Below are 15,748 nucleotides of genomic sequence, written 5' to 3' on the forward strand. Positions count from 1 at the left end.
TGAAACTCTCCAATAATCTGGTGTTCTTCTTATCAGAGAAAAGGTGTTTAACTGCTCTCTGACCGAGGCAGCGAAGCCAAGTAAGGAAAAGGAGTGTTATGCTGATGTAGCTACTCAAAACACTAAAGCCTTATTAAATGTGGAAGCTGCAGCCCCTCCATTATGGAGTTCCCTCCATCTTTATTGACTTCAGGTTTTTGCAGGAATTATCCTGAATGTTGGTGGAAACCCAAATGCATCTGTGGGCTGTGTGTCTGAGATAGTAGCTCCGCCTGAATGTATTCAGGATGTGATGCTGCTGAGGCGTTCAGCCACTTATTCAGCTGATCCCACTTCAGGATCACTTTGGCCTTCACATTTAGCAGCTCACATCAAGAAGTCACTCCTAATTTTAGGTTTTTAGATCAGTGGGCAGAGAATTACAGATATGTACAGGGGTCGAAAAAGCAGCTTCTTTTTTGTTATGTTATTTTTATGGGGGGTTTGGATAAAGAAATAAACAAAAGGTAGAAAATAACGATCATGAGTGTGAAAGGGCGCAATTCTTCATAGAAATAAGACTTTGAAAGGTGGCTGTGGCCACATGTTTTGTACTGTTTCTTTTTGCTGGTGTCCTTATGGGCCTTAAATTGTACAAATTGTTCTCATTTATTTTACTGCTGTCCCATTTTATATTAGTTATGATGAAAGTGTCCTGTTTTTTAGGGGGGGTGTCTCTGCTGTTAATATTTAAAATAGAAACATAAACATATCTATTGCCTCCTGTTCTCTTCCTAATTGATCATTTTAATAAATATATATATATATCAATATGAATAAAGTTAATTGAACTGAAGAAAACCTCCCGCTGCCTCTGTTTGAGCAGCAGACGAACCCGGGGGACACAGTCTCTGCACAGAGGAAGCAGAAGTGAAACTGCTACTCAGGCTGCATCTTTAATGACTCTTTGCTTTATTTGCAGCCATTTTCCAAGAAGGCGGTGGACCATGTGCAGAGTCATCTGGCAAAGAAACAGGTCCCACCGACTCTTTTCCAGGTAAAACAAACTTCCTACAAACGTCTCTGTGCTTCTGCAACAACTCGCATCGGACGGTTTATAACAGGGCTCCCGCCGATCCTTAAAGGAAAAGTCCGGTCAGCAAGAAATGATCAATGGATCATTATTTATACCTAAAACTAATACGTGCGCAATAATTTAATGAATTTAGCATTAATCAGTACAAAAATGCACAATAATCACTGAGTCTGGGAGCGGCCACTTTTGCCCAAATATAGTAACACGCAGTGAGGTCACAGTGTGGTAAGCCTAGCGCCATTCTCCCCACTCCAGGTGTGACGGGTGGTTTCTAACTTGTTGCTTGTGGACACCAGCAGAATGCTGCGACCTGGGTGTTAAAAGTGTTTGACTTTTTACTCCATGATCCGTTTCTTTCCATGTCACCCTGACTGCTTATAGAGTCAATCCACTGCAGGGTGTGCAGATCCCAATCTTTTTTCATTTCAGTCTCAGCTCGCCACAAATTGAAACAATTTCCCAGGATTGGCTGAGAAAGATTATGAAAAGTTGTTGAAAAACAAAAAACAACTGGTGCAGCTACAAAGCAAAGCCCCACTAAGTCAAAGCAGCACCTTTTAAACCAGATAGAGGATTTTAATAGGACTTTATTAAAAATATAATGAACTACATTTAAAGAAAATAAAAAAACAGCAGTAAAGGCTGTGAAAAGATTTAAGTTTGTAGATTTGTTTTTCATTAAAGGAAAAGTCCGGTCAGCAAGGAATAACCAATAGATCATTATTTATTAAAAACAAACACGTTGGGGTGATTTAATGCCCAAATATAGTAACGCTTCACTCCTGCCATCTTCCAGCAGTGACGTCACGGTGCGGTAAGCCTAACGCCATTCTCCCCGCTTTACAAGCTAAATCAATGGGAACTACTAGACACATCTGCAATCAACAACAATTATTGAAGATTTCCAGAGGACTTCACCATTGAAATTCACCAGAGCTATAGTGAAACTGACAATGCCCACGTGCATGGCAGCTGGATGCTGGAATACATCGGGTACAAGTGAAACCTTTCAGATTCCTGATCCTCCACGGACGGGTTGGTCGTTGGATCGCCAACTTGAAGAGAGAGAATTTGCCATCAAACTTCTTGCCAGAGAAAAAACACGTAATATGTAGCCAACATTTGGAAGAAGAATGTTTTCAAGATGACTTGGATAATAGCGCGTTGTGACAAACACCAGATACAGCACTGGGACTTGATCAACAGCCGATACCGCACCGTGACGTCACAAACCAGTAGGTGGCAGTAGTGTTCTTTGACAAACATGGATGCCTCCAATAAAGCACATTCAGATGAAAATGACTCTTAATTAAAAACACTTATCATTTATTGAACAATATGTAATAATTTCATATTTAAAGCACTTTCAGAAGTTTGAATTCTGAATATGAACAGACTTTCCTTTTAACAAAAAAATATCAGCAACACATTTTTATGCTAAATAAAAAAATGGACCTGAAACCATTAACATTATTAATCAATTAATGAAATTATTATCAAGTAATTTGCTATTTTAAGGGTTAAATTCAAGTAAAAACCTGCTGAGAAAAAAAACAAAAATTTTCCCGTTTAACCCCTTTTTCGATTGTGAAAGTAGCTTCTTTGTAAATATGCTTTATGTGGATCCCTGGTGATATTCTGTTAAAGCACTACTGGTTAAATTCTGATCCAACTGTTTTTCCAGATTAATCAATAGATGATTAGATCGATAACTGCATCCTTAAAGCTAACAGCTGTTGGTGGAGCTCTGCTCAGAGCTGGTTTTATAGTAAACTAGTAGAAAACGAGGATTTGATTGGCATCCGACTCAAAGTGTTCAGGAAGTTTCCTTTAGCAGAGCTTTATAAACACAAACTCACTACAGTGTTTCTGCAGTGAGACCTGGACACATACAGGCACATGACTCCTGGAGTTCGTCTTATATGCTTCTCATTTAGCTCTCTTTAGCCCTGTTTCCTAAATTAGAAGCCTTGTCTTTATTCGCCTGATGGCGGAGCAGCTGTGAAGGTCACGGGCCTGAGCTGCAAATCAGATTTTCTATGTCAACAAGTTCAGGTGCCGTCAACAGATTGCACCTAAAATAAAGATAACATCTCCCCTCGGTTGTTCCAGTCTATAAAATGTTCCTATTTTAACAGCTTACCAACCTGCCCAGATGAAGATTTGCAGTCAGTCAGACGCTGGTGTCCATTTCACCAGCTTTAGGAAACAAATTGTTCTTTATCATGGAAACTCCTCAGGTTGTTTCTAATTTTTCTGCCATCATGAGATCCTCTCTGCTCTGAATTTATTATATTAGAACAAACTAAATGTCCTGTTTCATATTTTTACATGAATTCAGTGATATAAAAAACCTTTGGCTTAGTTTTTGAGCTTTACTTGATGAATGATCTTGCAGGAGTGCGTTGGTAAATTGAATCACTATTTTCCTTTTTTTAGCTCCCAGTCTGGTTGTTGCTCTGTTTACTCTTTTATCCCCTGTGGCTAACTTTAGCCCTAAAATGCCGTCCACCTGCATTATCACTCAATAGTTAGATGCTACATCCAGCTGCGACTGAGCGATCGCAGCCTGTTTACGGTAGCTGATCAAATGTTGGATGAAATCCCAGTTTTTACGATGAAACTTATTGAAGCTGATCTCTCTGTGTCGCCTTCTGCAGCCGTACATCGTGGAGATCTGCGACAGCCTGCGATGGAATATCTTCCAGAAGTTCATTGAAAGGTGAATAAAGGGAAACGGCTCGCAGGTTTCTGTGTTCCTGGAGTCACATGTGACCCTCTTTCTGTTCTGTCCTCAGTGACAAGTTTACTCGGTTCTGCCAGTGGAAGAACGTGGAACTCAACATTCATGTGAGTATGCTGGTAAAGATCCACTTGACTTTATTTCCAAGTTTGAAGACATTTCGCTTCACATCTAGGAAGCTTTTTCGATTCAAAATGGCAGGAATAGTGTTGAGTCTGAGGCTACAAACAGTAGACCAACGACCCCTTATATTTGTTTAGAAAACATGCAAATTGAAGCGGCGAAGGGGTCTGCCCTTTGGAATGGGGCACAGATGCTTGCCCCAAGAGCGACCTCCTTCGGTTGAGAATCTGAGGTACATCTACACCTTATGGACAAAGGACATTCTTTTGAGGACCAGAATGTTCACATTTTGGACTAGAAGACAGGTGGATTGAGAGTGGCGTGAAGGAAGCCATCTATGTTAAGAAAGAAACCAACCTTAAACAGATTTCTGCTTTCAAAACTTACAATGCAGCAGTTGAGTTGATTCCTTCCCACTATCATCGCAACCCCCTCCCCTTTACAGGGGTCATAAGACCCCCCTCTTTTCAGCCAGGCCAACAGTTCCCTTTAACGACCCCCCCTTTCAGAGACATAGACAGGTATGGGGTAGGGATGTAACGGTTTATGAAAACCGTCCGAACCGTTCGGTTCGACTGTCTCGGTTCGATTTGCGTGTGTTGCGTTCGGTTCATGCGCTGCTCCTTTTTCTCATAGGCGAAGCGTTTACACTCCAGAGCAGAAGGTGGCGGTACTGCGACCAAAGCCAACCACCAGTAGTAAACAAGAGGAAGAAGCGAAGCAGCGTAGCCGGGTGTAGCAGAAATAAATTAGTTGTTGTGGAGAATTGTGTGGGTATGGCGAGTGGGAAAGAACAGGAGTTGGAAGACGCGCTAGCAGCACTTTATAGGTCTGCTGTATGGGACCACTTCGCATTTTGAGTGACCTACGATGATGGCGGAAAGAAAGTTGTGGATAAAAGTGCAACAGTGTGCAAGCATTGTGCAACAAGTTTTGTTGATGCTAACAGCATCAACAAAACACGTTAAACAACATCGAAACACGACCAACATCGCAGCTTAGAGATTTTCCTAACAATCAACATATACCGAACCGAAAACCCTGACCACGAAAGCGTGAACCGAACCGTGGACTTTGTGAACCGTTCCACCCCTAGTATGGGGCATTGCAGGCTAACAAACCGTTCCAAAGGGGCGGACCCATTCGTCCGTTTTAATTAATGTTGCAGCGATGCCCTTTTTTTTTTATCCCTGATACCCGATACCTGGCTGTTCAGTATCAGCTGATACCGGTACCATCTGTATTGGTATCAGTCGATGACGTATCGGCTGATACCGCCGTGCAGTTCTTCTATAACCGATGACCTATCGGTAATAGAAGAACTGCATGCTACTTGGATGTAAAATAGTTGCCATCATGGCTTTGTCAAGCTGCTGCCTACCTTTGTGAAGCAGGTAAAAAACGAATACAAAGTGAATCCAGTAGAATTTTTCACTGCCTACCTGGAATGGGTGACAATAGTTGAAGAAACTTTTTGCTCTTGAAATGATATCGGTGCCCTGTTTGTTGGTACTCGCCGATCCCGATACCACTATTTTAGTGCTGGATCGGGGCCCCGCCCCAATACTGTGTCAATAACGGTGCAACATTTGTTTTTCAATTTCTAAGCAAAAACAGGACTTTGTTGGAAACAAAGTCCAGTGGATTGTTTTTAAACTTTTTTGAGTACCAACATGAGGCGTCCGATGCTCAGTCCTGCCTCCACACATCTGAGCGTCTCAGTCCGCTGCCCAGTTCTCCTCTTTCTGTTAACGACCTGCTTATTGGACTCAGGTGTGTTGAAGCAGAGAAACATTGAAGGCTGTGTTAACACTGCAGGCAAATGTGACCCAAATTTGATTTGTTTTTTTTTGTTTTTCCCACCCATATGCGACTGGTATCAGCCTGTTTCACAGCAGTCTGACCGGCCCAGTTTCATCCGGTTTGAGCAGCTTTCATCTGTGGTTCTAAATCAGAACCTGTCTGATAGTTTTCATAGTTTCTCACTGTAGCTCTAAACTTGCTGATCCAAACTCAGGAATCAAGATTTTTCATATTAGCCTGAAAATGTTACCCGTGTCTGACTTTAATGTAAACCGTTAGCAGCTCCAATCTGACCTACAGAGTCGTCACTCGGGCAGAGCTGCAAACATGGAGGAACGAGTTTTAGTTTTTAAGAGCAAAAGAGAAGCCATTTGCTGTGTGTGAAACGAATGAATAAAAGGAAAGGAAAACTGTTTATTGTGACATTTTAATTCAGGAGACCCCAAACAGAAGCAGATTATAACCTGCCCACTAATCTCCGTAGCGTCATAAAGTCATGTTTGAAGGGTCATATAGGAAAGTTACAATGCAAACTATTTCCATGCCCCGATGCTTCCTGTAAGCTGCTGAAGATCATTCAGGTCATAGTCAGTCCAAAAAGGTTCAAAAACAATCCACTGGACTTTGTTTCCAAGTTTGAAGACGTTTCTCTTCCCATCCAGGAAGCTTTATCAGTTCAAAATGTCAGAAATAGCGTTGAGTTCTAGGCTTTACAGAGTGGACCAAAATAACGCCTTGTTTTTGCTTAGAAACATGCAATTCTGTGATGATACAAACATTTTATTTACCTTTGTCTTTATGCAGGTCTAATTCTTCCTGAATGTTTAAACTCTTCTGCAGAAAACATTAAGCAAACGACACAAATTGTTCTTATTTCTACATAATGAGTCGATGTTTGTAGCAGCGACCAGTAAAGCGAACGCCGGTTCTACAAGGAAGGGATGTTGTTCTGTTCCATTAAAGCCCCTCTCCTCTGTTTCCCCTCAGCTGACCATGAATGACTTCAGCGTGCATCGAATCATCGGCAGGGGAGGCTTCGGGGAGGTGTACGGCTGCAGGAAGGCCGACACCGGGAAGATGTAAGCCAAACCCAAAGCGAGGCAGCCATCTTTTTGAGGCGGTTGTATCCGCTCTAACGTTTCTAATGTTGACTTCAGGTATGCCATGAAGTGCTTGGACAAGAAGCGGATCAAAATGAAGCAGGGCGAGACTCTGGCGCTCAATGAGAGAATCATGCTGTCGTTAGTCAGCACCGGGGTGAGTTCATCATTCGGCTCGGGTTCAACCTTGACTCTGAGGTTCTAACGCTTCCTTCTCTGACCTCTGATGCTGACGTCCTCCTGTACTGCTCGTTAGACTCACTACTGCGGTTTATAAACATGTAATCTTTGACTCCATTTTTAGAAGCGCTCTTCTGTTTTAGCTTGCACATAAGTAGCAAACTTAGAGCGTGGATGTGGTTCTAACTGCTGAAAACAAGCCTGCATCACACGTCCCTAATATGAGCAGCGGTTTTAAAGGGGAGGGTTCTGCTGCACCAACGTTACCTCTTATAACCTCCATCTTGGGTTAGATGATCAGCTCTAAGTAAAGGTGTGAACTCGCTTAATGTTAGCAGCTTTTCATGCTTAGAGTAGAAACTTCTCTTTATTTTTTTTTTTCTTCATGTTGATGGGTTACACAGAACTGTTTTAGAAAGTAAGAAACCAACGTTTCCTTTGACTAGACCAGTGAGGAAAGGCCAGCGCTAGCGTCCTGCGCCACACACTTTGGAGGGATGACTCCAAAAAAAAACTTATTTAATTATAGTTTCCTTAAATCACATCTGAAATAATAAACCAGTTGAAATGTGCAACTACTGCGCCGCCTGCGCGCAGCGTTTGCTCACTGGTCCATCTAACCAGCGTTACGTTCAAAGAGTGAGAAAACGTTTAAGGAGACATCAGAGATTCTCTTCAACACTTTGATATGCAATAGCAGAAGGTTTTAAATTTAGTTGAATCAAATTTTACAAGCCTTCAGCAGCTTTAATCTGTTTAAATGGTAAGATCCTTTCGACTAAAACATGTTAGTGAAAACGGTGAGTGGCTGTAACTGGGAAACGCCGAGTGCTGGTTGATGTAAAGCAGGGGGAACCAATTAAAAATCTGGGGTTGGAATTAAGAAAACCATCAACCACTAAAGGTCCGGAGACATTTTTTATTATAATCCGTTACTTTAAACAGAATTTAATTCTTAAATAAAATTAGGTGTTTATGCATTAATGTTTTTTAAATAAAAAAAACATTAAAAAAAAATGTTTTTCTATTATATAATCTAAAGTATTTTTAAATAGAGAACAAAACAACAATCGTTCATTTTAGTATATAGGCAATTTCCTGATTCACACATTCTATAAAACACCTGAACTGACTGTTTGTTTTCATTCTTTTTTCTGTCTTAATGTTGGCAGTGGGCTTTATGCTGCCCTGCAAGGCTTTAAACCTGGTTTGAATGGAGACTAAGCCATTCTAAAGCACATATCAAGGAGCTCATTCTGAGCCTGGATCCATATTTATTGTTGATTCTGTTCATGGTGGAGAATCCTGCTTCACAGCAGCAGGTTGAGCCAAACATCCTCTAAATGTTCAGGATCATCTTTGAGCATCATTTCACTTTTCTTTCACCAGTTCACCACAGTTCTTCCAGCAGTCCACACTTTCTCTGCTCTCTTTTTCTCATCATCTTCTCCTTCTTTCCCATCGCTCAGCTTGCCACAGGTTTGCCTGCTGTGTCTAAAAGTAGCAGCAGCAGCAACCCAGACTGACATACAGTCATATGAAAAAGTTTGGGCACCGCTATTAATCTTAATGATTTTTATTTCTAAATATTTGGGTGTTTGCAACAGCTATTTGAGTTTAATATATATAATAACTGATGGTAAGATTTCAGTATTTAATTTAGGTTTATTGGACAGAAATGTGCAACATGCATTAAAAAAAAAACTTGACAGGTGCAAAGTTTGGATACCCTAATTATTTTATTGATTTGAATACCCTTAAAGGAATAGTACACCCAAAACATGATTAGCCTTCATTTTCTACTCACCCCCATGCTGAACAACACTCTGGAGTACTTTTTTGATATCTCAAATGCATCTGGAGGTCTGGGAGGCTTCTTGCTGTCTGCTGACATTCAAATAATGGAGGTCTATGGTGCCCGAGACAGAAAGGTCCATAAAAGTCCACAAAAACGTGTCAATATTCCTCCATACTGCTCGTCCAATGTATTCCAAGTGTCCTGAGTGGGTAGCATCCAGAATTTACTCGAAATGAAGTCATTTAGAATGTTTTTAGAGCATGATTGCTAATCATGTTTTGGGTGTACTATTCCTTTAACTACTTTTCACTGACCTACTGAAACACAACATTAGTTTGGTAACTGCATTAAGATTTGAACTCCATAGCCAGGTGTATCCAATCATGAGAAAATGTATTTAAGGTGGCCGGTTGCAAGTTCTTCTCCTGTTTGAATCTCCTCTAAAGATTCATCATGGGCTCCGCACCTCAAAACAACTCTCAAATGACCTGAAAACAAAGATTGTTCAACAAAGTCGTTCAGGGGAAGGATACAAAAAGTTGCCTCAGAGATTTAAGCGGTCAGTTTCCACTGTGAGGAACATAGTAAGGAAATGGAATGTTTTCTTACTTTATTGTCCTTTTTTCAACCTGACCACTAATCCAATCTACTTTGATACTTTCAGAGCTTTTGGTTTTACTTTTTATTGATGATGATGTTGATTGTCTGCTCCTCTTCCTTCTAGGACTGCCCCTTCATCGTCTGTATGACCTATGCCTTTCACACTCCCGACAAGCTCTGCTTCATCCTGGACCTAATGAACGGTAGGCTCAATTATATGACCTCAAATCACTATCACAATAAATTTGGTAGTTTTATCTCCAGCGATAAATGCGCGATAAATGCTCCGGCTCTTCTATCAGAAATAAAGGCATGTGCAGGAAGTGCTACTAATCTATCTATATTTGCTTTTAATTGAATATTAAAGTCTTGTACCCATTGAGGTTTAAACATTCAACATTGTCTCATTGAACAGGAGAAAAATGTTTCCTCTCTTTCAAACATTTTTGCGTAAAGGTAATGGAGCCTTCAACAGTGTGGTTGTGCTGTAGATGGCGGAGGTTAGATGTGTCACTTTGGGTATTCCCCGACAATTTTCAGACAAACTTTTCATTTCGTTTTCTTTTGCTCAACATCTATGGCGTAATTTTCATCGAACTGAACGTGCACTGAAAACAATTTGCATCGTTTAAACTCGCACACCCTCGCTTAAAGCCGGTCTGCTGAGCGCTCAGCTCTGCCAACGCGCTCTTGACTTCTTCTCTGCACGCTCAGCTTCATGTCTGCTCTCGCTCAGCTCCACAGGATGAGCTGATGTCATTTGGTTTACAGCTGTGTTCAACAGCCCTTTCCCTGGGCTCATTCCACTGATCTCCGTTTATTACAGTGGTTCATCTGCCTCTCTATTAGCTTATGCTTCTGATCGGATCGGTGGAGTCACGTGATCCCCTACATGCTGCCGTGTCTTAAAGGCGAAGGAAATACCAGCCTAGCGCACACAGGAAAATGGCAGAATTTTTTACCGATTTCTTTACCGACATGGGAAAATTTGCGTAGGTTGTCGTAGTGAATGAAGGTAACAGTAAAAATCCGGTTTATTGCCAAAACCTAGGCTGAATACAATGAAAGTGGAAAAGTGAACTGATTGGTTAAAGGATTTTAAAACTTAACATGATGACACAGTTTGTTAAAAACATAAAAAAGAAGCAAATTCAGACTGGCATTGAATGTGTTCCTACAGAAGAGGATTAGGGCCGCTGGAAAAAAAAAAGTTAACTAATTTTTAAATATTTCAGTTTAATATAGGGGAAAAGTAAAAATTTGGACTTTTCAGAATTCTGAGATTAAAGTCAGAATTGGTTCAATATTGCGTCACAAACCTAAAAAAATAATGTACCAGTTTAATAATGGAGAAGCTATTAGTCGGCTTATATTATATTTTTTAACGTATAAAATAGGGATGCACGATATAATCGGCCCCCTATCGGTATCGGCCTGTATCGGCCTTAAAACTGAATATCGGACATCGGCCACCCCACCGATATTTAACCCGATATTTGATCAGCTTCTGAGTTTTTAAGTCTTAAAAAAAAAATAAAAAATACTACTTCTTTTTCTTCCTCAAAAACTTCTTTTTTACAGACTTAAAAACTTCTAAAGACGAGGGAAAAAATATTGATAGATTAAAATATCCCAATATCTTCATATGCTGATATATTGCCATTTAAAAACACCATATCAATCTCTTTTACTAATGAAATATTGCTATATGTCATCGTTATGCTACGAAATCCCCCGAAAATTCACAAAATTTTGCCATATTTTTATATGTTGATATATTGACGCGGTATCGATCTATTTTACTAACAAAATCTGACAAGAATTTGCAAAATATCACGAGTTTGTAACAGAACGATGAAATTTCACGAGATTTTGAAAGTAAAATAGATCGATACCTCGTTTTTTAAAATCTATTTGATATCAGCATATGAAAATATATTGGAGTGTATTATTTTTCAAAGTGTCAGAAATGGATAACAAAACTGCTATTTTCAATGACTACTTATTTTTGTCCAGCTTTAACATCAGTATCGATATCGGTTATCGGCTACATGAGTTTGAAAATATCGGCATATCGGATATCGGCCAAAATCCCAATATCGTGCATCCCTAGTATAAAACCTATTTGCTGAGAATGTATTTATAAGCAACTATGCTCATTTTCTAAAAAGGTCTTTAAATCAGTCGTACCTCTTTTTAATCCATGTTGGGTTAGATCCTGACATTTAAAAAAGAGGCAGGAAAAGCAGAATAAAGCTTTAGCGCCCTAGGGCGGAAATACATCACCAATCTGACGAAAAATGGAATGACGCTTTACTGGTCATTAAAGATTAAATATTTGTCTTGCACATCTAATATATATATATATATATATTAATACATTTCAATATATTGTACATTTTAATTCAAAGTTAAATTATTATAAAATATATATTTGTATGTCTTAATCAGGGTCATTGGGTGGGTGGAACGGAACCCTAGCGCCCTCTATTGGCCAGCCGAGATGGAAGTCAATATTTTCAACATGTTAGATTGGAGCAGCTTTCTAAACGTCTGTTTTGGGCTTTTATTTAGTTCGATATTAAAATAATATCACATCTGAAATGAGGAAATTTATTGTTACAAATGTTTTGATGATACCATCCTGCCCTAAACGCCCCACGTTGTTTTGTCTTTCTGTGTGCGTTTCAGGGGGGGACTTGCACTACCACCTCTCTCAGCATGGCGTCTTCAGCGAGAAAGAGATGCGCTTCTACGCCGCTGAAATCATCCTGGGTCTGGAACATATGCACAACCGTTTCGTTGTCTACAGGGACCTGAAGGTAACAGTGTTTTTCCTCAAAGCTTGTTTTTAAGTTCTTTAAACACTTTCTATGACTATTCTATTCAGGGGGTAAAAACGTATGATCATAGACGTTTTAATGGTTTTAACTTAGATTGGGATTAAAGTTCTGAGGCACAAATATGGTTCTATTTTTTATACAAGCTAATGGCCACAGGTTTGATTCTGAGTTAAAAACAGGTCTTTAGTTTTAGTTGTTGCTTTCTCTGCGTTTTAACATTTTAATACAACCGCCTAATGAAAAAATGGAATAAAGCTTCTGAAAGTCAAATAGAGATGGATATTGGCATGTGTGTTCGATAAGATACGTTTCACAATACACAATTGTTATCACAATATTTCAGTATCACTTTATACTGCAATGTTTTACCCAGCTATCAAAATAAAATGTAGAGATTAAAAAAGTAAGTACTGTATATGTGCACCAGAATCCATCTTGTTTGAGGGTTGAGTCAGTCCACATTTTCCACACTGCCTCAACTACAGATACGGTGCTGCGCTGCACAGCAAAAAGGCTCCACAGCGCCATCTACCAGAGTGGCGCTGCAGAGGTAGCCCATTTTCCCTCATTGTTTTAGGGTAAAAAGTTTTTTTGGAAAATCAATTTTAGGAACTGAAGGATCAATATTATATTGGGCAGCAGAAAATCACGATATATCACCAAATCGATTTTTTTTCCCCACACCCCTAAAGCCAAATGTTAATTTTTCTGCTTGTTTTAATGGTATAAAGGTGCAAATCAAAGGAAAGTGATTGCAGCTAGTAGGAAGGATGTTAACTGATTTACAGATACTACCACCTCACCTCATTTTAGTGTTTTTTTTCTAATTTGATTTGTATTCTTAATGCTGCTGGAATTTTAATTTTCCCTTATCCTACATTCAGAACACACAGCAGTAGCGGCAAATACGTGTGTCCTGCTTCATTTCTGACGCTTGTACAGGTTCAGTTCTGATCCGCAGCTGAAGCATTTTCTTTGCTCTAGCTGTCTGATGTGCGTTGGGAGGAGCTACCCTATCCTTTCCCCTTCTTCCTGCATACGTCCTCTGAATAAACACATTTATTAAGCAGTATGAAATTAGCAGCAGATTGACAGCGTATGTTTACCATCGTAAAAGCCTGAATAATTCCGGTTGGTTGATGTGGCGCGTCGAGCAGCAAAAGTTGAATTTTTCCAACTCCAGCTGCGCGTGCACATCAGATGCTCAGACGCGCTGCAGGACCTTTAGCTGCGCCTTGATGCGCATGTAAACTTGTAAACTTGACTTTGCATGTAAACTAGCTGCTCCTGCTACATATGGTCTGAACATAACATAAGGGATCAATAAAGCTTCTATCTGGCTATGTAAATGACTTGGAGAGCTAAAGCAGTAGCGCCATTGTCATGGAGCAGTTTCCACTGCTGATAAAGTCAAATAATGGAGTTAAGGTCAACAGAGAGGGAGCATGAAATCAAATGATGGAAACTTTCCATAACCTTTGTGAGGATGAGGCTGAGGGTAGTTAACATCATAAATACTCAAACAAGCAGTTTTGTTTACTGCAGAAATATGTAAAATACTCTCCTCAGCAGTTTTAATGTTTTGTTCATGCACATTTATCCCAGCCATGCCTCCAAACTCTCATCTGTGGCTTCTGTCCTACTCACATGCGGACCTGTTCCTGTCTTCATGTCAACTTTTGTCACTTTAAGGAAAGAACCAACCTGGGAAAGTAATCTGCCTGTGATTGGCTACTTCACAGGAAATTCCGCCTCTTGAAAAAGTAGTTTTTTGTTCCTGGTTGTGTCTGCTAACGTTAGCAAAGCATCTTGAAGCTGATCGCTGTTCTCTGAAAGAGTCGAATTCTGGCTTCATGTCCAACCAGATTTTATTCAAGCTTAATTTTCCTCTGTATAAACAGTGGAGCTAACGTTAGCTTAGCTCATATGAGGTTCCAAATGTAATATAATGAGCTGCGCTGCAGGCTGCCGTAAGCAGACGCCCTCTGACACAATCAGTACTGTCTTATCCAGCAAATGACGACATTTAAAGATGGATCCTTGCATGATCCTGTTTTAGACGCCATTGTCGCCTCTTAGATCATATTTCTGCTGCTGTCAAACGAAATCCATAAAAGATTTATACTAAAATTAAACAATTTTTACCTTTTTAGGTCAACAAGGAATAATCATTGAATCATTATTTATACCTAAAACTAATACATCTCCTGTGATTTAAGGAATTTAGTGTTAATCAGTAAAAAAAATTAAAACAATATGTTTCAGCGCGATCATCGAGTCTGGGAGCGGCCAAATATAGTAACACCTCACTCCTGCCATCTTCTGGCTGTGACGTCACGGTGCGGTAAGCCTAGCGCCATTCTCCCCGCTTTAGAAGCTAAATCAATGGGAACTACTGGACACATCTGCAATCAACAACAATTATTGAAGATTTCCAGAGGACTTCACCATTGAAATTCACCAGAGCTATAGTGAAACTGACAATGCCCATGTGCATGGCAGCTGGATGTTGGAATACATCGGGTAAAAGTGGAAAAAAATTATTTCACCTTTCTGATTCCTGATCCTCCACGGACGGGTTCATCGTTGGATTGCCAACTTGAAGAGGGAGGATTTGCCATCGAACTTCTGGCCAGAGAAAAAACACGTAATATGTAGCCAACATTTGGAAGAAGAATGTTTTCAAGATGACTTGGATAATAGCGCGTTGTGACAAACACCAGATACAGCACTGGGACTTGATCAACAGCGGATACCACACCGTGACGTCACAAACCAGTAGGTGGCAGTAGTGTTCTTTGACAAACATGGATGCCTCCAGTAAAACACATTCAGATAAAAATTACTCTTAATTAAAAACACTTATCATTTATTGAAAAGTATTTAATAATTTCATATTTAAAGTATTTTCAGAAGTTTGAATTCACCGGACTTTTCCTTTAAGGGAACCGCGTTCAGCCTGAAGATTCTTTGCTAGCATTACAACTACAACCAGGAAGAAAACTGTGCCGTCTGAAGAGGCGGGATTTTCTGAAAACTAGCCAATCAGTTTAGTTGATAAGGTTGGTTCCTTCCTCAAAGTGACAAAAGTTGACATGAGCGCAAAGAAGCAGGTCCACATGTGAGCTGGAGAGAATCTGCAGGAGCTTAAAAAGCAGGAGGATCATGAATTCATTGTTGGGATATGATGAAGGCTCATTGTTTTAAATCTGCATGAATAAAACATCCAAAATGCTCCTGGAGAGTAGTTTACATGCGTGTTTGAAATAAATACAGTAGTGGCCATTCAAAATGTCCCCATATTCCCTTATGGGCCCTTTTCTGGTCCTTGGCTGGTCCCCTACATTCCCCTTTAAAACATCAATCTTTGTACTAAAATATTCTTTCTATCATAGTTTGTGGACATTAAGATCTAAAGAGAAGCGCCATCTCCTGGTCAGATCCTGTAATTCAGTGAAAGGGTGGAGTCAGAGTAAATAAATA

General features: G+C 39.9%; 1 protein-coding gene across 1 annotated transcript in view; it reads left to right on the forward strand.

Annotated features, from left to right (window-relative positions):
- Positions 1-15,748, forward strand: part of grk3 (G protein-coupled receptor kinase 3) — a 108,453-nt gene that overhangs the window by 68,221 nt on the left and 24,484 nt on the right. The window contains exons 5-11 of the mRNA XM_038304215.1: positions 962-1,036; positions 3,736-3,797; positions 3,874-3,925; positions 6,732-6,823; positions 6,902-7,001; positions 9,547-9,625; positions 12,114-12,244. Coding sequence (XP_038160143.1) covers positions 962-1,036; positions 3,736-3,797; positions 3,874-3,925; positions 6,732-6,823; positions 6,902-7,001; positions 9,547-9,625; positions 12,114-12,244 — 591 coding nt within the window. The remainder of the gene's footprint in view (positions 1-961; positions 1,037-3,735; positions 3,798-3,873; positions 3,926-6,731; positions 6,824-6,901; positions 7,002-9,546; positions 9,626-12,113; positions 12,245-15,748) is intronic.

Source organism: Cyprinodon tularosa, unplaced genomic scaffold (assembly GCF_016077235.1).
Source record: "Cyprinodon tularosa strain WSP-4 unplaced genomic scaffold, ASM1607723v1 ctg529, whole genome shotgun sequence".
NCBI classification, from domain to species: Eukaryota; Metazoa; Chordata; class Actinopteri; order Cyprinodontiformes; family Cyprinodontidae; genus Cyprinodon; species Cyprinodon tularosa.